The following is a 25,872-nucleotide window of genomic DNA, read 5'->3' as shown; positions in this document are numbered from 1 at the left end:
GACTCAATTCATCACATGGCTTAAAATGTGCTTCAAAGTGATGCATGAATAATGTCGCTGTTCTACAGCCTGGGGTATCATAAAAACAGACACTTTTATTTTTTTGAAATCAATAGAATTTCCTTCACACAAGTGAAAACAGTTGTAATATATTACCCCATATTTCTGTTCAAGAATCCAGGTTTACTTTCAAAGCCTCAGGATTGCAAGCGGGATTACACTTTTTACATCAATGTTGTGAAATAGGGTGGCAGAACAACGTGTGGCGAATGTGCCAAGAAGTACAAAGAAGGTTAATCCATTTGACAGGGTTTGTATTATAATTCACCTCCCTGTCCTCAATTGTTCTATACCCTGACATCCCAGTACACAAAATTGTAGCCTACATGTCCCCAACTACGTCACATCTTGTTCCCTGACCTTTATATATGTCCCATCTATAGGCGAGAGGGTGTGCGCAAGAGAGGGTGAATTTGGGGCGTGGGGTGGGATTGAGGGGGATAGGGAGAAAGAGAGTTGTCACAATGTGTATTTGATTACTGTTATCAGGGAGAAAAGGTCTCATTGTTGTAGGTAAGTAACAATCGTGCACTTTTGGCAAGCTTAACTAGCTAGTTTCCTTTGCATAGTTGTTTCAATTGCATTCTCGCTTGTGTTTCTGGAAAAATAAAACAGTAAGTAGGCTAACCACTGCATGTCCTTAATTCAGATACCGCAGTCATCAGTTTTCCGAGTAGAAGACAAGGGTTCCACATACGGATGAGGGAAATTGTGAATGACGTGCACAATCTTCCTTACGAAAAAAGATTGGAGTCAGACTGCAGTATAACTGTAGTATGCTCCAAATACTGGGTCCAAAATAAAACCTTTTTTTTTTTTTACTGCAGTAATTTTGCTGTGTAGGTATTCTGCGATCACTGCGTCCAAAATACCACAGTCGACTGCAGTTTCAAAACGGAAATATTTTTTGTAAGGGTTTCCTGTTGTTCAATATCAATTTCAATGAATGATACACACCCATTTATTCTGGGAAGATATAAATGATTTTAGTACAACTTTTAGTACAAGACTAATCCTATCATTTATCAAATTCAAAATGGTGGTTTATGTTTTTGTTGTTATTTTAGTCTTTGCAAACATCATGTCGACCTCAGTCCTTGCCATTGCTCCATTTATGGATTTGAGAGTAGTTTCCCTCAGTTTACTAAATAGTGGCTGTGTCAGGCTGTTGATTTTGCCTCATGCCTTTTTTGTGCCTTGCTTCTCAAAGGTTTACAGCATCAAGGTGAAACTGATACTCCGATAGCAAATCCTTCTGGCCACTGGTTGGCGTCATACACCACGAATATCTATATTTACGTTCTCTTCCAACGCGCACACTCATATTCTAGGGTCTGCCCCGCGCCATACACCTGTCCTACCTGCACAATTATCTGGATGATAAAATAACCGTTTCTTTCAGACAGAAATAGTTTCTCACAAGTAGGCAACCAGGTTAATTCCCAACGTCCACTGTGTGTATTTGGCTTTTCTTTTAAAAACGTTAGTCTGTCTACCTGTTTGATACATCATGGAGAAAAGACCACTCAAATTTGGGATTATTCTTACTTTGGCTGTTTCAGGTATGGCAGAAAACATTATCTATCTATCTACTCTTCCATGCATCTTAATTTATTGATTATACTAAATATGTAGCCTATAACACATTTACACATTACATTTCTTTAAAGAATTCTGTTGTAGGGCAGTGATTCCCAACCAGGGGTACTAAGACCCCTGGAGGTACTCGGCCTATCCACAGAGGGTACTTGAGAAGACTCATGAGACCATAGGCCTACTGGTAAAATGCACACGAGGGGGTACTTCAGGGGTACTCTGGGCAGAGCAGAATTCAGTTGGTGAAACAGTAACCGAAAAAGGTTGGGAACCACTGTTGCATGGGAAGCATTGGACTGTGTTGTACTGTAACCTACACTTCTTAAACACCTACACTTGTTCTGGCTTGTGGTGGCCCAACACCCAATTAAGACACTTTATGTTGGTGTTTCCTTTATTTTGTCAGTTACCTGTATCTAAGTAAATCATACTTTGTGGTTTACGGAGAGTCAAACCTTATCAGCACACAACCAGAATACCACTTTTTCATGCTTCTCTTGTCCCCGGCTGCTCTGGAGCCTTCTTGATGACATTTTGGCCAATTGTTTATTTTTTTTACTTTGAGTTGCTTCCTCAGGTGCCTCGAGTGATGCCAATATACTGGAGTTAAAACCCACACTGAGAAGATTTTTAAATCTTAGCAAAACATCTGTCATCTGTCATAATGTATAAAATGTCTTCAGGGTTATGCAGTAACAGAATAGTATTATGGATTTACAATCGACCCCACTCAATCAACTATTGGGATAAGACAAAACCCTGGGATAAGACAAAACAACTTATTTCCCGCACTGAGAAAACACATTTGCAAACTTTGTTTTGGATTAAATTAGTATAAATAATGCATTATTGCAGTGATTGAGATCACAAATGGTGACCCCCCCCCATTTCAACTCAAAGTGTCTGTTTACAGATAATCATGTCCACAGTACAAGGCTACCTTTATTGGCTGTAATTGGCACTTCAATCAGTCAGTCTCTAAGGGTAATGGCAGTAATTTATTCGATGGCTGTGAAACAGTATTTCTGCTAAATTTCGGCTTGTTTCCCATTCTCCTGTACAGCACTCCTTTTCTTTGCTGATGTTGTGCCTGTTTCCCGTTTACGGAGGGCAACACCCAGCAGCAGTGACAAGACCACCCCAGCTACGCTGTCCGCCTACTACTTATGCGTCAGAATCACCAACCAGATTTACACTGAGTCACTCAATAATCAAAGCTCTAAGGAGTACAAACAGCTGAGGAAACAGGTGGAACAGATGGTAAGAGTCTGTGTTTTTTTACTGCTCAAGTCAGTCCACAGAGCCTCAAATCATCACTCAGTTTATACTCACAAAATAACTCTGTCGTGGAGATACTTCATGCTTGCCAAGACAAGTCACCCACCATAGAAATATAATTAATAGAACGGGCGTCCCCATTCAAGTCAATTGTGGCATAATGTGTGGACTGGCGGCCATTGCAAGTGTACCCATTGGAGAAAAGCAGGAAGTAAAAGCAGGAAGTGTACCCATCAATATATGCTGTGATTTGTTGATTTAACTCAACTGACATTAAAAAAATACATTATATTGCATGAGCCACATCAGTTAACATCATTTGAATGAACATTCTACATTTCTATGGAAATTATTGCATCACAATATATGCGGTAAAAAGGTCAAGGGAACACAGACCGAGGGGTATAGAAGAATGACGCTGGATTGGCGCACATTCAACAGATATGATCTAACAAAATGGATATTCGTCAAATACGTCATGATTGATGTATATTAACAGGCCCACAATGTGGTTACTAAAGTCTGATTTTGATATATTTGACTGTTTTCGCTGCATAACATTTAGAAGTAGTCCCTTTCAGGCTTAGAAGTGACTTCTAAGTGCTAACTCTTGTTCGTATAAGCCGGTAGCATAGCTAGCATGCAATCAGTGGTAGAAGTCAGTCGCTTTTAACTGTAATGCAGTTGATTGGTGATGATGACATGAAAATGTATTGGGGTTGACATCTATACAAGCACAATACACACATAAACAATAGCCTATATATATGTAGGAACATTTTGCTGGTGAGCTTCGGGATCTTTCCCCCACGGCATTTTCCCCCCACACATTTCCATTGTTTTGGTCAAGTTCCATTGACTTCTTTACTGCATTTATACCAAGCAACCATTGCGAGTGTACCCATGAGTTTACCTGTCAAATTGCCAGGGTTAGATGTTCCCAAGGCTGTTCTATTCATTGGATTTCTATGTCACCAACATCATCAGCTCTCCAACACCTAGCAGTGAGCACTATTCTAACAGTAAACAGCAAAAAAGAGCCATCACTACTAGCTCACACTCCAGTTGACCCACTCCACTACACCATAGACAAGGATACTATAGATACCTCCCTTACAACCTGTTACAATATTCTCAATATTCAAACAAGTAAAGGTGGGAAGACATGCCTTGTAGGCTTGGAGGATAATACTAAAGTGCTCCTCTGATTGCTGTGTCTTTTTCTTTTTCAGATGGATGACGTCCACAGCCCTTTGCCAGAGTCTGACAAATATCTGGGTGTATTTGATATAATCTTCAGGTAAGCTCTAATGTTGAATTTAAAATTCTGCCATTGAAAAAATATATAATTCTTAAGGACATTGACAATTGTACGTTATAATTATTTTTGACTACTGGTCTCACTCTTGCAGTAATGGATCAGTCATTGCAAACTCGACATTAATGTTTATGACTACATTCATGATCATTCCAACTTTGGTTAAAGGTCTACTTTCCACTCATATCCAATCAAATAAATCCAAAACCCTTGCTCTGGACCTCGCCTATACTGAAGGTAAAGAAGATGGCAACCTTATCTACTTCTGCTGTGTAGAAGCCTGATTCATTTGTATGTTAAAAAAACTGTTTTGTAAATAGCTTAAGAAACTGTTATTAGTCAAATAAAGCAGGAATCACAAATATGTTCTTTATTCCTTAGGTCAACTTCCAATAAAAGCCACACTACCTCTTGTAGCACGTACCACAGCAACCGTAACTTCCTCACCACCATCTACCACAAATACCCCTGCAGCGACGACTACTACAGCTGCCTTAGTTAGTACGGCTAGCAGTTCAGGAAGGGTCGGGATGACATTGCATCTACAGCAATGATTTCATCTGGCAACATCACCAGTCTTGCAACAGTTAGTATCACAAGTAGTCATACCCTCACAACCACCACCACTAGTCCTGACCAAAACAGTACAATTAGCAGCATTACCACTCATATTCCTGAAGACCATAGCAGTACAATTAGCAGCATTACCACTCATATTCCTGAAGAACATAACAGTACAATTAGCAGCATTACCACTCATATTCCTGAAGAACATAACACTACAATTAGCAACATTACCACTCATATTCCTGAAGACCATAACAGTACAATTAGCAGCATTACCACTCATATTCCTGAAGAACATAACACTACAATTAGCAACATTACCACTCATATTCCTGAAGACCATAACAGTACAATTAGCAGCATTACCACTCATATTCCTGAAGAACATAACACTACAATTAGCAACATTACCACTCATATTCCTGAAGAACATAACACTACAATTAGCAGCATTACCACTCATATTCCTGAAGAACATAACACTACAATTAGCAGCATTACCACTCATATTCTTGAAGAACATAACACTACAATTAGCAGCATTACCACTCATATTCCTGAAGAACAATACACAACAATTAGCAGCATTACCACTCATATTCCTGAAGAACATAACACTACAATTAGCAGCATTACCACTCATATTCCTGAAGAACAATACACTACAATTAGCAGCATTACCACTCATATTCCTGAAGAACATAACACTACAATTAGCAGCATTACCACTCATATTCCTGAAGAACAATACACTACAATTAGCAGCATTACCACTCATATTCCTGAAGAACATAACACTACAATTAGCAGCATTACCACTCATATTCCTGAAGAACAATACACTACAATTAGCAGCATTACCACTCATATTCCTGAAGAACATAACACTACAATTAGCAACATTACTACTCATATTCCTGAAGACCAAAACACAACAATTAGCAACGTAACCACCCATATTCCTGGAGACCATAACACTACAATTAGCAACACAACCACCCCTATTACCCCTAAAAATCCTCCCCAGACCAGTAACACGACAGTCTTTCGTAAAACCTCTCCATCAACAACTACCTCGGGCCAATCTAACCCCCCAGTTGCCCCTACTGAGAGAGCAACAAGCAAGTATCAGGCTGCTACGGGCCAAACAACCAGTCATAAGAACACAGAGAATACGGAGGTGACCCATAAGACCACAGAGAATGCTGCAGCTGTAGTTGCTGGGGGCAGAGAGGGAGTCCCAGGATGGGGGATCGCTCTATTGGTACTGGCTGCCCTGATCTTGTTAATCCTCCTTATTCTCCTAATACTGCTGGTGAGTACAAAAACAAACAGACACACAGATGCACACTGTTTATCCTTAAATGCATTGTAGACCTCCAATTTCTCAGAAACAGCCACAACCCTGCTCTAACAGTTACAGTATGTCATGCTAAGGAGGCCATTTTAAAAGTACTATGATTCTTGTCTTTTCTTGACCTTCAGCTAGTGTGGTTGTGCTGTAGGCAGAGAGATGGAAGCTTCAGCCCATATAACCAGATCAACCACGGGGCAGACATCCAAATGTACTCCACACACAGCCGCTTCGACGTGCCCAACGGCAAGCCTAATGTAAGTCCTATGTCTTGGCAGAGAGGCCAGATAGACACACACACACAGGCTCAGATTCTGCATTCAGCAGGTTGGCTATGGTTACTAAGACTGGCCGCTCTGCCTCAGTGTTAGATAGATGTCTCTTTGTGCCCTTCTGGTTTTGACCAGGGAAACCTGAGGCGTGGGAAACACTAGCCTTCCCCTCTACCCTCTCAGCCGAACTACCCCTGTAGCTTCCAGAGAGGGTCGCAAGCCATACTCCTCCCCCCAAGCCACCTATTTTCATTTGATGCACCAAGTTGCTTATCTCCGAAATCAAACCCCCACATAAGCAGATATTCTTGGTAGACCAGACAACCAATTAAACACAATCATCTGTGAGCTGTGAGTTTATAGCTTTAATCCTGCCTTGGGTACGTATGAGGGATGATACCAGAGTTATCATCCAAGGACCTTCCTGTATGGGACATGTTACTCATCAATATCACTTTGAATGACTGGCAACACCCTGATTTGACTGAAAAAAGGTAGTGTTTATTGTGGACATAAAAAATATATATTCTCGATTGAGCTATGAAAGGGATGCTAAATACAAATGCCATGGGATCTACCAACGTCAGGGAGAGTGAGATCTCTCCCTTAACACCAAACAAAAAGACCATTGACTGTACTAATGAGACTTGCATGTTCATCACACTGCAGTGCACACCTCAAGCACACACACACACACATGAGAGGTTGTGAAGTGAGGAGGAAATCTACTCAGGTTTTTTCTAGCGTTGATATGTATGCATCATAGATATTTGTTTAGTATTGGAAATGTACAGTTTGAGTTAGCTTACACTGTATATTGCTTATATTCAATCTACTGTATAAGGATATTGTTGCGTATATGTGTTTATGCACTTCATATAATTGTGTTACATTTACGTAGATATATTTTTTAATTCTGTGTTGCTGCTAGCGGTGGTATGAACATGTTTGTCATGTTGTTTTGGAAAGGGGACAGTGGAAGACATTGGAGGACTATTTGTTCACAGCCTCCAACTCTCCTTGATCAATTTACTGAGCATGGTCGTTCCGTACTAGTCTGCCAACATTTTCTCAGAGACTGACTAGCATATAATGAGAAGAGTGCCCCCTCTGTCACCTGTCTCTATGGCAACGGACAGCAGACAGACACATTGTAATCCACAACCACTGTTCTCTTTACATGACCTTCTCCTCCCAAAGCCCTTTTTATTGATGAATCACCGGTTTGATTTATTGTTACAATTCAGCAGAATGGATGTCTTTCAAGCTTCGTTAACTAAGGCTTTAGAACAGACGAACATCTGTAAGATAAGCTAACATTGCAGTTCTATACAACAGGTCAAAAACAGACTGCAATATTCAGTTTTGCCTGTAAATTATTTTGTGTGCAGTATTATCTTTACAGACTGTTTTAAACCTTTGATGAGATGATACTTTCTCTGATACAGGGTGAAATGGGGGGACCATTGAAAAACCGAACAGGGATGCATGTGGTGAACGAGTACTGACACATAGGTACAGTAGGTGACACACTTTCTGTATGCTTATGTACTTCAGTGGTACTGTCAGGTACACAGAGGAAGTGTAGTTTCATGTTTTAAATTCCAGGAGACAATCTCCCCTGAATGCTTTCTTTCCTTCTATACATCAGGGGGATGGGGTTCAATGTGAGGTTTGAATAGGTAGACTACTGATTATTGTAGATATAGGTGTGTAGAGATGTGTCAACATACATATTGATTAAACACATTGAAGTAACTTCCTAAGAAAACACATCACTCATGTAATGTTGAAGATACTGTATATATTTAATTGAAGTAATTGACTGTTTTTACGATTGGTTGTTTTTTTGTCCCTTCCCTACTTCTCTTTCCTCCAGAAGCTCCAGTCAATTGGGTAAGAAGACCATCTGAAATGACCTTATGAAGTAATATGCATGGGAGCAATGACAATTCTGTACAAATGGTCCAATTATCTCTGAAGATCATGGCGTTGGCTCACTGATTGTAATTTCAACCTGTATTTATTCAAATCAAATTGATTTATAAAGCCCTTTTTACATCCGCTGGTGTCACAAAGTGCTATACAGAAACGCAGCCTAAAACCCCAAACAGCAAGCAATGCAGATGTCCTGTTATTTTATTCCTAATGTTTTTACCAGTGGAGGCTGCTGAGGGGAGGACGGCTCATAATAATAGCCGGAATGGAGTCAATGGAATGGTATCAAACACGTGGTTTCCATGTGAATGGTATCAAACACATGGTTTCCATGTGAATGGTATCAAACACATGGTTTCCATGTGGTTGTTACCATTCCATTGACTCCATTTGTATTTCGTATTATTCTGTACGTAAATCAGAGACACTCCATTTAGTATATGTTACTCCTCCCCGACCAACCTCCCTACTTTAGTTTCTGTCTAAAGTAACCAGGCCATTGAAAGGTATCATATGTCTTGATGTGCTCAGAAATATATAAATGATGTTTCTAATGGCTCTGAGGCCATGCTAGCCATTTTGGCTTCCTTGTGGTTATGGGTTGAGTTGTATTTTCAGTCTTTACTGAAGGCAAGCTTAACCTTGGTAAAAAAGAAAGCTGATCCTAGATCAGTAAATGGGGTCAACATATGTATCCTGCAATTAACATTGAAGAAGAATGAGTAGGGGTGCCCCTAAGGACAATACCCAATCAGGTACAGTTAACAAGAAGTTAATTGTTTTCAAAGACTGTAAATCAAACCTTTTGACTTGGGCTGAGAGATCCAGATCTAATTCCCTACCACTGGATAAGACATGTTTTGAGATAGGATACTAGCATGCCAACAAGTTAACTATTCCACAAACCCAACCCAGTGAGTAAAACACCAATGTTATGTATATTTGACAATCTGATTAAATAAATCCACCATTATTAATCAAATCTGTGAGATGTAACTATCTGTAAACATTTGAAGTGACTGTGCATTGGAGCTTTGAACTTTGCATTAAAAAAATCTAAATAATTTTGGGATTAAATATTGTAAATAATAAATAAAGTTTGTTAGATTTTTATGGGCATAACTGGTTTGGATGCATTCATGGTTTGTAAAAGAGTTGGATGATTCTGTTCATCAGGAGAACTGAAGCTAGGGAAGAACAGACACGCCTCTGTTGGATGATTCTGTTCATCAGGAGAACTGAAGCTAGGGAAGAACAGACACGCCTCTGTTTGTATCTAAGCCTGCCCTCATCCCCCTGGCTTTTCTTTTCAAGTAAATAGGTATCTAGATAACGTGCTTTACAGTTAGGCTGGGTGTGGCGGTGTGATAAAGAATAAGGTATAGTATTAAATTACGAAATTAGTCAGACTCCATAAAATTGAGAATTACTCAAACTTTGTCCATTATATGCAAGTCAGTGTGTATTAAAAAGGCAACACCTCTTTCTGCTATTTTGGCCAATGGGCTACATAACATTCATGATAACCAGCTACCAAGTGGCATTGAGAATTGAAGACTTACATTTTTCAAGGTGTGCAGTACAAACCGCATTCTTATCCAAAATGCATAAGGTGTATGTCCCTTCCTCTCCATATCCCCTAACTGTATAGTCTGTATTAGATATGTCTTTCTACAGTTGCATTGTGTATTTTTCCAGGAAAACATCACAGTGGTTGCTGTTACTAATACTGTCCAGCAGGAAGATTAATCAATCAGAGAGAAACTTTCAACCAAAACAAACAAGATCACGTCTTATTGTTTCTGACACATTGAGGTCATTGTTCGATTCTGACCTCAGAGACAATATGATTTATCGGTTGGCTGGGCTTAAAATCAATCAATCAAAAAGGGCAAAGACAGAATGCAACCTTAAGTCATTTGATAACGGTGTAACAAAACATTATTCAAGCATGTAGATGTACATACTGATAGAACCATACACCCATGCATCCGTGCAAGGCTTATTTAGCCAACCTATTCTAATAATACAATAATGAGGATAAGTCAATGTCTTTGCATTTGGGCCAATATGACAAACGTTGTCTGTCAGTTGTCAATGGCAAAAGGTAAAATCTACATATGAAGATATGCAGACACAAATACATTAGTGGTAATGAATAAGTCACTGAGTCACTCTTACGTAACTTTGAAACAAAATCAGACAAGTGACACACTATGACGATAAGACAAATCTAGAAAATATAACATACAGTAATATCATGACATCACCAATACAGACAATACGCTGGCAAGGAAACGTGGCATCAAGACTTGATTATACCTTGAATGCCCTGCCACATACTTGCCCACTGCTATTGGCACAAAGGGTGTGGTGCTCCTAATACTGACAACAGGTCCGATTACCTCTGCATGGTAAAAGCCAGGACAGTTCGGGATAATGGGATAGTTCAGGATCTGATGAAGATTATACTCCCAACTCTTTCCATCTGAATGTTATTCCTAGTGACATTAAAATGTAATGACTTATGATGAATTAGAGAAAACAAACACCCTTCCAATTTTTTTACTGTGGATTCTGAGTTGATGTGCATTGTGTCCCTAATTTAACGCACCAATTGTAGTCACTTACTTAATTAGTTACTGTAGAAATTGGCCGATTTGCGTTCAAATGTCACACGTTGCTTCAGATCAACCATGAGACTGCAACGCCGTAACAGTAGCTGTTAAATCCTACATACACAGCTGACACACCAAGGCTGCTTTACAAAGGCAGCCCAATTTTGATTATTATTTTTTCCACTAATTGGTCTTTGGAACAATCAGCTCTGAAAAATATCTGATGTGATTGGTCAAAGACCAATTGGTGGGAAAAAGATCAGAATTGGGCTGCATGTCTAAATGCAGCCAAAGAACAAAGTAAGCATATTTCCCAGTAGCTTATCCATGGGTGAGGTTGCCATAATGTACAGTATATTAATCTGGGTGTGGGTGAAAAGAGGTTTCGTTATATGACACACACCTTCCACTTATGACATATAAAAATGTAGTCTTTAAATGATTATTATTGAATCACATCAAACAATAAATATTGGATATCTTCAGTTGAAAGTACAATACCATATTTATGTGTTTATCTTTACAATGAAGACCTAGCCTAACTAACTTGAGACCTAACTTCTGTCTGAGTATAGTAAAAAAAAAGTAAATATGCTGGTTGAGGAAAATAATTACATTTAGAAAAATGTAAATATTTGTATACATTTTTATTTAACCAGGCGAGTCAGTTAAGAACACATTATTATTTACAAGTCAAGATAATTATGTAAACTTAAATCAGAATTCTGATTGTTTTGCGCTTGTTTCCAAATGTGAAATCACTGTGTAGGCTATGCATTGCCATCTTGTGGCTTGAAGGCGCAAATGGAATATAATGATCATAAAAGCATCTGCAGTATAAATCCACTTTGTTCATGACATTTCATCACTAACAACAACACCCTTGCAATAAAAACTGTTCTTACGCACAACATTGATAGCTCATGCAAAGCCCTCAAACAGCCATATAAGACTTGTAGGTGTTGCTGTAGATATTAAAGGGATAGTTCACCCAAAGTTCATTATTGGTTAATACGTACAAGATTTTTTGAAAGATGATAGTTCACTTTAGGTGACCTTCACCGGTTAAGGCAAACTCCAGGAAGTGATGTCATCCTCCAGGAAGTCACTTCATCACAGGGCTAGACGTCCAGGTTTAGTGAAGACAGTTAACATCGGGTCCCCTGTCCCTCCAGGTTCTTAAGCCAGAGCTCCAGGGCGTATTTGGTACCAGTGCTGACCCGCTCCACATCCTCTCCGCTATTTGGGGCCCGGTTACACAAAACAGACAATGGCAAAATTGACTCACTGAGCCCACCTTCCGGAGAGACCTCCGATACACTGCAGAACCAACACCACAGAAACAAAATGCCAACATTGTTAAGAGGAACCCAATGAAAGAATTAATGTCAGAGGAAATTAGCCCAGTAAAACCTTTTTTCACAAATACATTTTTATGTTTATGTTTTGAGTGCATTACTTTGTGGATGTGATGTACCTTATGGTTGGAGCCAGGCCCTCCAACGGTGTCACAGAACCCTCCTCTCCGTCCACGGCGGACACAATGGCCTTGACCAGCGAGGCGTCCACCCACAGACAGCCACTGACCTCAGCAGGCTCGGGGTGCAGAGAGGCCTAGAACAAAGATAGTCTTTATTGAGTCAGAGGCCTTCTCTTTGATTTGGCTTTGTGTGCCTTTAATGATAACACCAGGCAGGAATATGGACAGACAGACAGACAGACAGATACAGGACAGTCAGGCAGACAGACAGATACAGGACGGACAGACAGACAGACAGACAGACAGACAGACAGACAGACAGACAGACAGACAGGCAGACAGGCAGGCAGGCAGACAGGCAGGCAGGCAGGCAGATACAGGGCAGGCAGACAGACAGACAGATACAGGACAGTCAGGCAGATACTTGGAGCTGCTGGTGTGTGAGGGAGGTGTTTAGGAGCATGTAAGTGACCACATGGTGCCTCTGTGGCATCCCTCTGCTCAGCATGGGTGGGAAAACTGACTGTGAAGAGAAACAGAACATGAGCAAACAGGACTGTCAGACAAATCAGAATGTATCAAATGTCTGTGGAATTGTGGCCAGTAGATTTTTTCTAAGCATTTACATATTATTATTATTTAACAAACTATTCCCTGGACCTAGAAATGTGATGTGTAGAGGCAGTGATTTCCCACCTCCCAGAGCCCCAGCAGCTGAGCTGAGACGTCTCCAGGGTCCAGCTTCAGTCCTGTCTCCTCCCTCAGCTCCCTCAGCCCTGCGTCCAGCAGCTGACAAATAAGAGAGATATGAGGCAAACACACACACCAAGCTTGATTGAAGGGAATTGACCCCAGAGACCATGAGGGTGTTGAAACCACAGGCAAAGACACTTATGGGGAATAATCAATTTTATCTTCCACTGTTTAATAGCAACTAGAAACGTTACCCTCTCATCCAGTTCCACATGGCCACCTGAAAAAAAGAAAGCAAATCACCCTTCCAATATCAGGAAACAACACTAAGGTTAATTGGGTTACCCAAAGTGTCATCCTATGGAATGCTATTTCATTTTGAAAGGTTACTTCCGCAGAATGATGCCATACCTGGTGGAACCCACACATTGGGGAAAATGCGGAGACTGGACGCCCGTCGAGTTAACAACACCTTCTGATTGGCTGACTGCAGAAGAATAGCAACCCCCACGTCCACTCCGCGGCTCTGAACATCCAATGGGATTGCAGCTGCCTCTGCGACAGACAGATACTTGAAGGGGCAAAAGGTTGCCCTCTGAGAAAAAACAAATATCAACCAAATAAACTCTAACATTTTCCATTACACTTTTTTCAGTCAACCAACAATTATTTATATGGGATGTGGCCACAACTGATAAAACAATTAAACCTATTATTTTATTAAATTGAATGTATTCCGTTGAGCCATTACCTTTAGAGGAATTCCTCTCCCTTTCTCGCAGTCACACAGTATAAAGCGATTGTTCTCCAAAGAACACTTCACCTCCACCTCATCATCAAGAGTCTCTGTAAAATGACCTGTTATGCTCTAACAGAAAATTAAGTGGTAAAAAAAAGTTTTTTAACTGTTACATAATTCACCTCATATAACAACCTTTGAAGAATTGGCAACTACAAGAATAAAGGCTAACCATTTATCTAAATTACTTGATTTCAATGTATTTTGGAGGGGAAAGTAATGGGACTGGTATGGATCCATTCAGTCATTGTTTTTTGGTTATCAATATACAAATCCTGATTATGGATGGCAATCTTTGGCCCATAGATTAAGGAAATATACACTATATATACAAAAGTATGTGGACGCCCCTTCAAATTAGTGAATCCGGCTATTTCAGCCGCACTTGTTGCTGACAGGTGTATAAAATCGAGCACACAGTCATTTAATCTCCATAGATAAACATTGTCAGTAGAATGGCCTTACTGAAGAGCTCAGTAAGGCACCGTCATATGACGCCACCTTTCCACAACTCAGTTCGTCAAATTTCTGCCCTGCTAGAGCTGCCCCGGGCAACTCTACAGTGGCAAGAAAAAGTATGTGAACCCTTTGGAATTACCTGGATTTCTTGTCTATATTGAATCCATCATTTAAACATTCAGTGTAGGTTGGAAAAAGTATGTGAACCCCTGGGCTAATGACTTCTCCAAAAGCTAACTGGAGTCATCAATGAGACAAGATTGGAGATGTTGGTTAGAGCTGCCTTAGCGCTGCTATTCACAAGAAGCATTGCCTGATGTGAACCATGCCTTGAACAAAAGAGATGTTAGAAAACCTACGATTAAGAATTGTTGACTTGCATAAAGCTGGAAAGGGTTACAAAAGTATCTCTAAAAGCCTTGATGTTCATCAGTCCACGGTAAGACAAACTGTCTATAAATTGAGAAAGTTCAGCACTGTTGCTAATTTCCCAAGGAGTGGCCATCCTGCAAAGATGACTGCAAAAGCACAGCGCAGAATGCTCAATGAGGTTTAAGAAGAATCCTAGTGTCAGCTGAAGACTTACAGAAATCTCTGGAACATGCTAACATCTCTGACAAGTCTAAGATACGTAAAACACTAAACAAGAACGGTGTTCATGGGAGGACACCACAGAAGAAGCCACTGCTGTCCCAAAAAACATTGCTGCAAGTCTGAAGTTTGCAAAAGTGCAACTGGCAAAATATTCTGTGGACAGATGAAACTACAGTTGCATTATTTGGAAGGAACACACAACACTATGTGTGGAGAAAAAAAGGCACAGCACACCAACATCAAAACCCTCCACCAAAAAGTATGGTGGAGGGAGCATCACGGTTTGGGGCTGCTTTGCTGCTTTGTTGCCTCAGTGCCTGGACAGCTTGCCATCATCGACGGAAAAATGAATTCAAAGCTTATCAAGACATTTTGCAGGAGAATTTTAGGCTGTCTGCCAATTGAAGCTCAACAGAAGTCGGGTGATGCAACAGGACAATGACCCAAAACACAGAAGTAAATCAACAGAATGGCTTCAACAGAAAAAAATATGCCTTCTGGAGTGGCCCAGTCAGAGTCCTGACCTCAACCCGATTGAGATACTGTAGCATGACCTCAAGAGAGCAGTTCACACCAGACATCCCAAGAATATTGCTTAACTAAAACAGTTTTGTAAAAAGGAATGGTCCAAAATTCCTCCTGACCGTTGTGCAGGTCTGATCCGCAAGTACAGAAAACCTTTGAGGGTCAACCAGTTATTAAATCCAAGGGTTCACATACTTTTTTCACCCTGCACTGTGAGTGTTCACACTGTGTTCAATAAAGACATGAAAATGTATAATTGTTTGTGTGTTATTAGTTTAAGCAGACTGTCTATTGTTGTGACCTAGATGAAGATCAGATCAAATTTTATGACCAATTTATGCAGAAATCCAGGTATTTCCAAAAGGTTCACATACTTTGTCTTGCCATTGTAAGTGCTGTTATTGTGAAGTGGAAACGTCTAGGAGCAACAACGGCTCAGCTGCGAAGTGGTAGGCCACACAAGCTCATAGAACAGGACTGCCGAGTGCTGAAGCACGTAGTGCGTAAAAAAATCACCTGTCCTAAGTTGCAACACTCACTACCGCGTACCAAACTGCCTCTGGAAGCAAAGTCAGAACTGTTTGCCGGGAACTTCATGAAATGGGTTTCCATGGCCGAGCAGCCATGGAAAGCCACATAAGCCTAAAATCATCAAGCGTCAGCTGGAGTGGTGTAAAGCTTGCCACCATTTGACTCGGGAGCTGTGGAAATCCATTTTCTGGAGTGATGAATCACACTTCACCATCTGGCAGTCCGACAGACGAATCTGGGTTTGGCGGATGCCAGAAGAACGCTACCTGCCCTAAAGCATAGTGCCAACTATAAAGTTTGGAGGATGAATAATGGTCTGGGGCTGTTTTTCTTGGGCTAGGCCCCTTAGTTCCAGTGAAGAGAAATCTTAACGCTACAGCATACAATGACATTCCAGATGATTCTGTGCTTCCAACTTTGTGGCAACAGTTTGGGGAAGGCCCTTTCCTGTTTCAGCATGACAATGCCCCCGTGTATAAAGGGAGGTCCATACAGAAATAGTTTGTTGAGATCGGTGTGGAAGAACTTGACTGGCCAGCAGAGCCCTGACCTAAACCCCATCGAACAGCTTTGGGATGAATTGGAACGCCGACTGCGAGCCCAACATCACCTCACTAATGCTCGTGGCTGAATGGAAGCAAGTCCCTGCAGCAATGTTCTAACAGCTAGTGGAAAGCCTTCCTAGAAGAATGGAGGCTGTTATTGCAGTGGAGCAGAGGGGGGGCACAAACTCCATAGTAATGCCCATGATTTTGCAATTAGATTTTTGACGTGAAGTTGTCCACATACTTTTGGTCATGTAGTGTATATGTACAGTATTATTGTTTTATTTTTGTATTTAACCTTATGTAATTTGGGTGACCTACCCCTTTAAAATGGTACTACAGTAAAACCAAACACTGCCATTGCACCTCGTTTTCATAAATTCCACGTGACATTGGCATTTGGCTAGTGTTGAAGTGACAACAAAGCAAAAACATAGCACATGCACAACTGACCTGTACAAAACGGGCACATTGCGGTGCGACATTATTCTTCGACAGATGAACCAGTATTTTCGTGACTTTTTCCATGGTTGTCAATTATTCTCCTTATTGATCGATACAGTAGTTTAATGCAGGTGACAGTTGGCTAGCCTGATTTACAAAACAATTTGTAAAATAATCCTGCGAGCGATAACAAATCCGATTTCTGATAGCAATAGAATAATGGCAATGCACGTTAGCTAGCTAGCTAATATTTCCACATTCCACATTTGTTTAAATGAGTAGCGCAATTGACACCCCACTGAAGTATTGACAACCAAGTTAACTCTATAGCTAGCCGTTAATCTGATCAATTCCCAAGCTGTATTAGCTAACTATCTATCCAGTGGGCTCCTGCCTTGTTAGCTAGGTGGACGGTTCATTCAAAAAAATCGTTTCCTGCCCACTGATCTTCTTAGCTTCTATGGCTGGCTGTCATGTCCAAGGAATATAAACACAAATGTACACGTAGCTAGCTACCTACTTTCATTGGCTACATTGAAATCACATGTGGCTCTTCTTCTTCTTCGGTTTATATATGGCGGTTCGCAACCAACTTTAATGTTCTTTACCGCAACAAACTGGACTGGAGTGTGGACCAGAGAAAAGGAAAGTCTAAAAACTCTAAATCCTACCCACTATTCTCATCTCCTGAAAATTCCACCCAAAAAACATATATATATATATATATATATATATATTTTTTTTTTTTTTTTTTTCCTTAGTCCATTGTTGATATCAAAATGTGTTGCATGTCATCAATACGGTTTTAAAGACAGTATAACTTTCACAATACAGAAATACAGCTGATATGATGCATTATGAATCATATGATGGAAAAGACAGCATCATGTGATGCAAAATGCATCATACCTTCTGTATTTCTGTATTTTGAAAGAATGCTGACAATGTCAACAACAAAAAAATACAAATGAAACCTATACCGAAAGATAGGTTTTGGGTGTAGTTTTCCTTTAAGGAAACTAACATAATTAAATACTACATCCCCTGAAGATTTTCTCAGCTATTAACTTAAGCTTGACCCTTCTATACCATTTTAGCTCAGTTGGTAAAGCATGGTGCTTGTAATGCCATGGTAGTGGGTTTGATTCCCTGGACCACCCATACATAAAATGTATGCACGAATGACAAAGTTGCTTTAGATAAAAGCATCTGCTAAATGGCATATATTATATATTTGCCCTTAAATCTGATAACAATCCCTCCCATTGTGCTGGCACTGAAATAACACGTTTTCCACTGTCTTCATCTTCTGACAGTGATCACACCCAGTCAGATGTTTTGTACTGTTGAGCTTTGTGTGTCCCAGAGCCTTGTGATTCCACATTCCTCCCTTCTCTCTCGACCTGAGGACCTCCCTGCCCTCACATTTTCCTGGATCTTACACAGGAGTCTTCCCTTTCCCTCCCTATTCCACAACTCCTGTCATTTGTTTTGAATGCCATTCTATCCCCCCAAGTCATTGTTTTACAAGTTACAAGTCTCAAGTCTTAGCACTTAAGTCCCAAGTCAAGACAGGCAAGTCCGAGTCAAGTCTCAAGTCCTAAACTTTGAGTTTCGAGTCCTAAACAAGTCATAATGTGCTCTTCACCAAATGTAATACCATTTCATACTTTTAACAAGAGTAATAGTTAGTATATTACATTTACGCAAATCATGAATGCTTTTAAAAATATATATATTTATTACTTTCCAAATAAACTTTATTTCAATGGAAATACATGGGTAGCCATGTATTTCGATCGACTATCGAGGATCGCTATGGGGCGCAATCGGGCGATGTAATCTTGTACACAATCGCCCAACCTTAACACACGCGCGCACACACACACACACACACTCTCTCTCTCTCTCTGTGTGTGGTTACAGTAGGCTAACATATGTCAATGGTTTTAGGAACAGCAGTAACATCAGACAGGATTTAGGCCACCAACTGCCTAGCCAGTTGTAGGTCAATCTTGGGTGCAATGATCATGTTCCCGCACTGACTGACTGTGTGGAGGCTCATTGATTTATTTTACGTTAAGTTATATATAGCTGTCGGCTATATTCGCCACGACTTACCGTTCTTTGTGCAGCTTCAAATATCGAACAAAGTTGGAAGTTGTTGCGCCTCCGTCTATAATTTTCTTCCTGCATGTTTTGCAAGTTGCAATCTGTTTTTTGTTGACTACAGCGTAGTCTTTATATCCGAACATAATAATTTTGGGTATCATCTTTCCAAGGGCTTCGTCTGAATTCACCCACCGATGTTCCTCTGCACTGCCACGCACAACTTTTTCTCAGCTGGCACAATTTGATTGGCTGCTGTCCGATTCAAATTGTTATCCGTTAAATGAAGAGTTGATGCGCCGCACAGTTTTTTTAATAGCATCATTTTTAATATTTGGGCTTGGGGAGGGTATCAAGTCAGTTTGAGTCAAAAGGCTCAAGTCCAAGTTAAGTCACGAGTCATTGGTGTTAAAGTCAAAGTCGAGTTGCAAGTCAACATATTTGTGAATCGAGTCTGACTCGAGTCCAAGTCATGTAACTCAAGTCCACACCTCTGGTTTTCTCAACTGAGAACTTGAAGCGCCACCTGTGGGACTACTGTTCAACTTCTCTGATCCTTCTTGAACTCTCCTGACTTTATGGGGAATATTTCTCCCTCTCTTTCACAGTGCCCTGTCACCCGCAAACAAAGACCTCCCAATATCTGTTCTCCCTGAGAGAATACATAATCAATTATAATGGAGAACAACAAAAAACGAATCACACTTCCCTGGGGGGGTAGCATTATCTACCTCATAACTTTCTGACACTGAGCTCCCCATCTACCAAACACGTGGCACTGTGGCAGAGATCTGTATATAATGACGAGATGCTCATGTCTCCGCCCTAACAATGGGAGTTGTTGTCCCAAAGGCAGGAAGGCAGGCGACAAGTTTATGTCAAAAATTAACCAATAGAAACGCGTTGGCCTTATTTTGGACAGATTTTGGCGAGAGTGAAACCTCTAGCTTCGCCTCTTCCTCTATGACTGTGGTTGCACCCATGTGCCGCCCCATTCAGTGTAGTATTGACCCAGTAGGTGGTGTCAAAGACCAATATTATTTTGAAGATGCTTCAGTAAAAATAAAACTGCCTAAAATAACAATTTTGAAAAACACAACTAAACAGTTAAAATCTACTGATACCAATAATGTAAGGTATATCTATGTAAGATCTAATGTATTGGAGAATGAGATGGCTTTTATTTTATTTATGTTTTAGCTCCCGAGAGGCGCAGCGGTCTAAGGCACTGCATCTCAGTGCAAGAGGTGTCACTACAGTCCCTGGTTCGAATCCAGGCTGTATCACATCCGGCCGTAATTGGCACAGCGCCGTCCGGGTTTGGCAGGGGTAGGCCGTCATTGTAAATAATAATTAGTTCATAACGGACTTGCCTTGTTAAATAAAGGTTAAATAAAAATTATACATTCATCATGTAAACAGCACGGTTTTAGCGTAATGTTTCTCAATCTACCATATCCGCCTATGTCGCACTTCCGCATCTGCGATGAAAAGTGACAGAGCTAGCTAGGGAAGTGTTTGTCAGATCATGAGACATCCCGAAAATCGGTCTTCTCACAAAATCGTCTGTAGCGTCCGATTAAAAAAAAAATGTATGACCCCTCTATGGAAAGATAAGACTCTCACGATGATATTCTCCGTTTTGTTCTATGACCCCCATAATCTTACTGCCGATCTGACAACTTCTGTCTGTAGTGTCCGAACTGTTCGGGCTACACACTAATATGACCCCTCTGTGGAAAGGTGAGACTCACAAACGCGTACATGTGTTATTTTGCTTTAGGATACCCACAGGCCTCACAAGACTAGTCTGAAGGTTGCCAGTAGCAGTTTTAAAACATTATGTAAGCATAATAAAACACTGTTTAGTGCCAAAAATAAGGAGCTAAATACATGTACAAATAATAATACAAATAAATGTTCCTGATATTTGTTACAGCTCTCAGATATAGGACAGACAGTTAAGAACAAACTTCCTTTTGATTTTTTTGGGGGACTATCTGTTGTTCCATGTAGTGAATTTGTTATTCAATGCATTTGTATGGGCCAAATACAATGTTTCATTTTTCTCCTTCATAGTCGTTACAGGATACTTCAAAGGGTGTGATTGTGAATGTTACCGATTCAGCAAGCACAGTCATTTGATTTGTCTTTGTATTAGTTAGTTACTCATAAGGAAAACAAAAATCATCTCTAATGTAGTAATGTGCTGCTATATTGATATACTCTCAAGCAATATTTTTTAATAATAATACAATTTCAGATCACTTACCTTTGCCTTCTGTTAAAATTCATGGGATAAGCAGTTTTTCTTCTTCCAGTAACACACCCAGCGAAGGGTAGTGGTTTGTAGAATGCACTGCCTACCTTTTCTGCACATCACTGGAGAAACAATGGGCAAATTTGTTTTGTGTGGCCCGGTCCCCCAGGTGAGCGGGGGTTGCTCATTTTCAACCATTCCATTGGTCCTAAAGACAAATCTCCATCCACCAGGGCACCGGGCCATGCAAAACAAACTCGCTCAATGCAAGACCACTAGTCGATTCCTCCTACTGATCTGTTGGGGGTGAGGCTATTAAATCAGGGATGGATGAAATTGCCCTCATGTCATGAATTATATTTAGCCTACAGAGCCCCGGCTTTTAGTAGAGCGCCACTCAACAACATGCATTCTCAGTTGCACTTCAAATCAATAATGCAAAAGATGAATGGGTGATTTAAGTGCATGTGATGTCAGGTTGGCATTTCACCTCCAGAAAAGCATTAAACAGTTGGAACCAGATGGAAATAAGGTTACAGTGATCTGTGTAAACTTCTACCAATGTAGACACTATAACACTTGAAGAGGAAATATTCCATTTATTGAATGAAAGAATGATACACTGTCAGAAATCAAGATATTAACTCTACAGTAATATGAAATAGCAAAGAGAATAACAGTCCTACTTGATATATTAGGAAGCACTACAGAGCAATACATTCATCAGGACAGAACCATCACCAGGACACGACTGTTCACGTTGATGACAAAACAATCGGACACATTCGCAATGGTGTCACACTTCCTAATGATAATCTTCATGCACAGTTTAGGTAAGCAATTGTGAAATAACGAATTCAAACAAGAGAAACACATGAGTACATTGGGTATACTACAATGCAATATGTGTTGTAAGAAGTAGGGTGAGGTGTATGGCATGGTTATGCCTCAAGGAGAGTATGGTGGAGCCGGGGTGTCAGAGTCTTCAACACTGCCCAGTAAGGCCACGTCACTGTCGCTAAGGGAGGCCTGGCTGGCTCCGGTGGGGTCAGTACCAGTCTCTACCACCACCTAGACGCAATGACAAGGTGCAGGAGAAGGAAGATGAAGTGAGGAACTAGCACAGACTGGCATCATCTCAAGCTGGCCATTCAACATAACCCATATACCCTTCACGATTCTGGGGATTTGAAAGGACTGGATTGGTGTGTCTAAGCAATATGGTGTAAACTCCACATAGACTACCAGAGGACTAGGTGAATCCATTCAGTTATTGCTGATACCTAGGAGTTTACAAGAGGGGGAGTCAAGAAGCAACAAGTGTTATGGGAAAGTTAGGGATTGTAGCAATGTTCTGTTAAAGAGGCAAAATGGTTCATGCCCCACAGCATTACAGGTTTGAGCTACTGTAAGACTGTATTTTTTTTAATGTACAGCTGCTGCACTCTGCCTGTTCAACAGACTGTTAGCTTGTTGATGTAAGCGATGACTGCAGCGTTCTCAAGCTTACCATCCCCCGGCCACGGCTCAGGCTGTAGTACCCACGGAGGTGAAGGGCTTTCCCAGAGAAGACGCAGACAGTGAGAGCCATAGAGAGCTCCATCACCGTCAGGACCAGCAGTAGGCCCTTTACCCCATTCAAGACTGTCTGATGCACACGGGTAAAACAAGAGGAATATGTGTCAATGGTTGGGCTAATGATTTGCATTGTAACTTCAGAAGGATTTACAAGTTTTGTTCAGGTTTCTCATCCTGGTAAAACAATATCAACTGTATCTCGTAAATATATAAAACATTTAATAAGCCTGCAAAGATGTATTTCTCTAGCTCCTTCCAACCTTTAATAAACGGACTGTTTGGAAGCACAGGAGGATGTTGAGGGGAGAATGGATCATAATCATTTCCAGAACAGTGCAAATGGAATGGCATAAAACGCATAGAAACAATGTGTGTGATGTAGTATTTGATACCATTCCACTTATTCTGCTCCAGCCATTACTACGAGCCGTCCTCCCCAATTAAGGTGCCACCAACCTCATGTGTTTGGAAGGTTACTGAGTTCTCTGAAGTTCGTATAAGAAATAAATACAGCAAAATTACATGAACCAGGTCACTTCCATAAATACTTACATATATTTTCCTAACCATGCCTGTGCATTCCTTTATCCTGTTCTGGTTGGAATTGGAAGTATAGTTGTCGTCAGTTTCGGTGCAGAAACCATCTTCATGTTTTACAGTCAGCAGCATGCAAATATAGGCAACCCCAGCCAGAGCCACAAGAACACTGACAACATTCACAGCCAGAGTCCCTTTAATCTGACAGGGTGGGAAATGGAGAGGAGGGGAAACTGAACAACCATTGCGTGACAATGTTAGTTTGTTTTGTTTAAAATATATGGACATAGGAAATCCATTAACAGTTCCAATTGGTTTGATTTTTGGTTTGTGAGTTTTGGTCTACAAAAATATCTCCTGTTTTACTTCCTTTAGAAAATATTGAATTTCTAATATACATCTCAACTTATAAATCTAATAAAGTAAACTTGAAGTGCACACTGCTATTAACCACAATCACAGTGAATGACTTACCAGACTCAAACGTGTTCCTTTCCGGGCAGCCACAGTGAGAGATCCAGAGAGGACAAACTGGAGAGAGTGAGCAACACAGGAGAGAAAGACACTTTAGACCATTGACATATGACGCTAAGGTGATGCTGTCCAATCAACTGCCACATCCAATGTCATCTACTGTAGAGGCCTACACTTTATAGATAAACACAAGTTCTGCTGTCTCCTGTGGGTGTGGGATGCCCTTTGGTCATGAATGCTGACCTGAAGACAGTTATCCTGCTTGTTCACCTACTTTTCTAGGTTACAATAGGACTACTGTAAGATAGATGATGCCAGATTCACTCTGAGAAAACATCTCTAAAATTGCATGTGTCCGTGTAGCATTAAGTCTGTTGGATATTACTTGCCCCCTTGGGACCCAGAACTTACAGCAACTCCCATGAAGAGTGGGAACTGGTCATACAGGATAGGGGAAAGAAGAGCAGACAGGCTCACCACCATGCACACCAATCCAAGGACGATCTGCACAATCTGAGACAACAGTAATTCGGGGAACATTAAGTAACAATAGTGGAAATGGTAACTAATAGTGGTTAACAGTTTAGCCTTCTAAATCGAATTGCCCTCAAAGGATGTTAAATATAGATCTCTACAATATCACAGCCGATGATTGAATCCAATGGCAAATGGATGGAATGAGCACTAAAAACAAAGGACAGTAATATTATCTTCTCACCCCAAGAGATTGTGGCTGAACCTGCAGGAACACCCTTGTCATCTCTGACACTTTAGTGGTAGGCAGTGGCACAGCGGGGAGCGCACTCTGGATTTGGGGAGTGACATTCAGAAGTGGCACTGAAGCCTTGCCACTCTCCACCATGGGGAACACTTGTGTCACTACCACAACTCCATTTGCAGTTGTGATAGAGGTGGACATGGTTGATGATCTTTATTTGGGTGGTTGACGACAACAAACACCTGAGAAGAAAACTAATTACACACTGAAAGCTTGATACTTTAATACAGCTGCAGACATTGTGTTAGTGTTTATTATGGCATTACAGATAGCCTAAGTCTTCTTTAGGTTGTCCTTGGTTTAGAAATCCAATTTCAACATTATCCTTTTAGAATTTAGAAAACAAAATTGAGGTTTGAAGAGTAAAATGTAGGTGTATTTCAAATGACCAAAAACAACGGTAACTAGCACAAAATGAGCCTTTCTTATGTCCCGCAAAGTAGATTTGATCTCAGTTAGACTAACATCATTGAAAGGTTAAACAAATCAATACAATATTGACAACATTCAATGATTCCAATATATGTTCGCCTTTTTTCAAGCCACATTTGAGTTGCCCTTGTAAATCTGTGTTTTGTATTTCAATGGAAATTGAAAGTAAAACTATGGAAGCTTGCAAATGATTACATCTATTAGGCCTACTGCTGTTAACACAAATCGCCTAACAAACATTAATTTAGACAACATTTGTAACAATTCAAATCGGACAATTTACCACTTCTCCACTTTTTCCAGGTGCGGGAACAGCTAATGTACAAACACGGAAATACAAGGATATAATCTAGGATACTTCTTCAACGTTTACAGATCCCTGTTGCGTCTGCTATTTTCATTTATAACGCATTCATAACAATTGGGAACTCGGGAATATCCGACTTCAGTCCGTTCATGACAACTGGGACTTCGGGGAGAACACTTTTGAACTGTCATCGGAATTCAAAGTCGGAAGCTGGAGCATCTTTCTAGAGCTGCAACTTTCCGACCTGAAGATCACTGACATGATTTGACTTAGTTTTTTCCGAGTTCCCAGTTGTCCTGAAAGCACCAATATCACAGTTTATAAAC

The 25,872-nt window shown here is 40.5% G+C and overlaps 3 protein-coding genes and 1 long non-coding RNA gene across 8 annotated transcripts; 2 read left to right on the top strand and 2 right to left on the bottom strand.

The window, feature by feature from the left end:
- Positions 1 to 78: 78 nt before the first annotated feature.
- On the top strand, positions 79 to 8,509 carry LOC115180179 (uncharacterized protein PB18E9.04c). Of its 4 annotated transcripts, none has more exons than XM_029742088.1 (8): positions 79 to 573; positions 2,720 to 2,916; positions 4,167 to 4,234; positions 4,421 to 4,489; positions 4,634 to 6,134; positions 6,305 to 6,430; positions 7,894 to 7,960; positions 8,328 to 8,509. In XM_029742088.1, exons 5-7 carry the CDS (start codon positions 4,803 to 4,805, stop codon positions 7,951 to 7,953), a joined length of 1,518 nt encoding a protein of 505 aa, XP_029597948.1. In that variant the 5' UTR covers positions 79 to 573; positions 2,720 to 2,916; positions 4,167 to 4,234; positions 4,421 to 4,489; positions 4,634 to 4,802; the 3' UTR covers positions 7,954 to 7,960; positions 8,328 to 8,509. The 4 variants fall into 4 exon arrangements, with proteins under 4 accessions (XP_029597948.1, XP_029597920.1, XP_029597927.1 ...); XM_029742060.1 differs by having other exon boundaries at positions 8,325 to 8,509; XM_029742067.1 differs by having other exon boundaries at positions 4,347 to 4,489; positions 8,325 to 8,509.
- A 3,120-nt stretch (positions 8,510 to 11,629) lies between these two features.
- Positions 11,630 to 17,777, bottom strand: LOC115180163 (nucleoside diphosphate-linked moiety X motif 17). Of its 2 annotated transcripts, none has more exons than XM_029742051.1 (8): positions 17,081 to 17,777; positions 13,926 to 14,042; positions 13,586 to 13,769; positions 13,429 to 13,454; positions 13,178 to 13,270; positions 12,906 to 13,004; positions 12,479 to 12,615; positions 11,630 to 12,240 (listed from the first exon to the last, which is right to left on the bottom strand). In XM_029742051.1, the coding sequence occupies exons 1-8, from the start codon at positions 17,153 to 17,155 to the stop codon at positions 12,150 to 12,152; spliced, it is 822 nt and encodes a 273-aa protein (XP_029597911.1). In that variant the 5' UTR covers positions 17,156 to 17,777; the 3' UTR covers positions 11,630 to 12,149. The 2 variants fall into 2 exon arrangements, with proteins under 2 accessions (XP_029597911.1, XP_029597907.1); XM_029742047.1 differs by having other exon boundaries at positions 11,630 to 12,321; positions 17,081 to 17,773.
- Positions 17,778 to 20,609: 2,832 nt separating this feature from the next.
- Positions 20,610 to 23,545, top strand: LOC115180157 (uncharacterized). The gene is made up of 2 exons (XR_003873040.1): positions 20,610 to 20,923; positions 22,902 to 23,545. It is a non-coding gene; the product is annotated as an uncharacterized LOC115180157 (long non-coding RNA).
- LOC115180146 (membrane-spanning 4-domains subfamily A member 4A) lies at positions 22,020 to 25,763 on the bottom strand. Its single transcript, XM_029742033.1, has 7 exons — positions 25,523 to 25,763; positions 24,748 to 24,989; positions 24,441 to 24,542; positions 24,030 to 24,086; positions 23,571 to 23,756; positions 22,951 to 23,088; positions 22,020 to 22,511 (listed from the first exon to the last, which is right to left on the bottom strand). The coding sequence occupies exons 2-7, from the start codon at positions 24,946 to 24,948 to the stop codon at positions 22,389 to 22,391; spliced, it is 807 nt and encodes a 268-aa protein (XP_029597893.1). The 5' UTR covers positions 24,949 to 24,989; positions 25,523 to 25,763; the 3' UTR covers positions 22,020 to 22,388.
- Between the last annotated feature and the right edge of the window lie 109 nt (positions 25,764 to 25,872).

This window comes from Salmo trutta, chromosome 3 (genome assembly GCF_901001165.1).
Source record: "Salmo trutta chromosome 3, fSalTru1.1, whole genome shotgun sequence".
Lineage (NCBI taxonomy): Eukaryota > Metazoa > Chordata > Actinopteri > Salmoniformes > Salmonidae > Salmo > Salmo trutta.
The sequence above is the reverse complement of the archived record's forward strand: the minus strand, read 5'-3'. Positions and strand labels throughout refer to the sequence as shown.

Bases quoted from the DNA above. Each gene is read 5' to 3' on its own strand.
- LOC115180179 (XM_029742078.1), top strand. From the start codon at position 4,803: ATGATTTCATCTGGCAACATCACCAGTCTTGCAACAGTTAGTATCACA. The intron at 6,135-6,304 runs GTGAGTACAAAA...CTTGACCTTCAG, and splicing joins TTATTCTCCTAATACTGCTG to CTAGTGTGGTTGTGCTGTAG. The intron at 6,431-7,893 runs GTAAGTCCTATG...TCTCTGATACAG, and splicing joins TGCCCAACGGCAAGCCTAAT to GGTGAAATGGGGGGACCATT.
- LOC115180163 (XM_029742047.1), bottom strand. From the start codon at position 17,155: ATGGAAAAAGTCACGAAAATACTGGTTCATCTGTCGAAGAATAATGTC. The intron at 13,271-13,428 runs GTAACGTTTCTA...CTTATTTGTCAG, and splicing joins ATGTGGAACTGGATGAGAGG to CTGCTGGACGCAGGGCTGAG. The intron at 12,616-12,905 runs GTATCTGCCTGA...TCTTTGTTCTAG, and splicing joins TCACACACCAGCAGCTCCAA to GCCTCTCTGCACCCCGAGCC.
- LOC115180146 (XM_029742033.1), bottom strand. From the start codon at position 24,948: ATGTCCACCTCTATCACAACTGCAAATGGAGTTGTGGTAGTGACACAA. The intron at 23,089-23,570 runs GTAAGTATTTAT...CGTGTGCATCAG, and splicing joins GCATGGTTAGGAAAATATAT to ACAGTCTTGAATGGGGTAAA. The intron at 22,512-22,950 runs GTAAGCTTGAGA...CATTGCGTCTAG, and splicing joins TGAGCCGTGGCCGGGGGATG to GTGGTGGTAGAGACTGGTAC.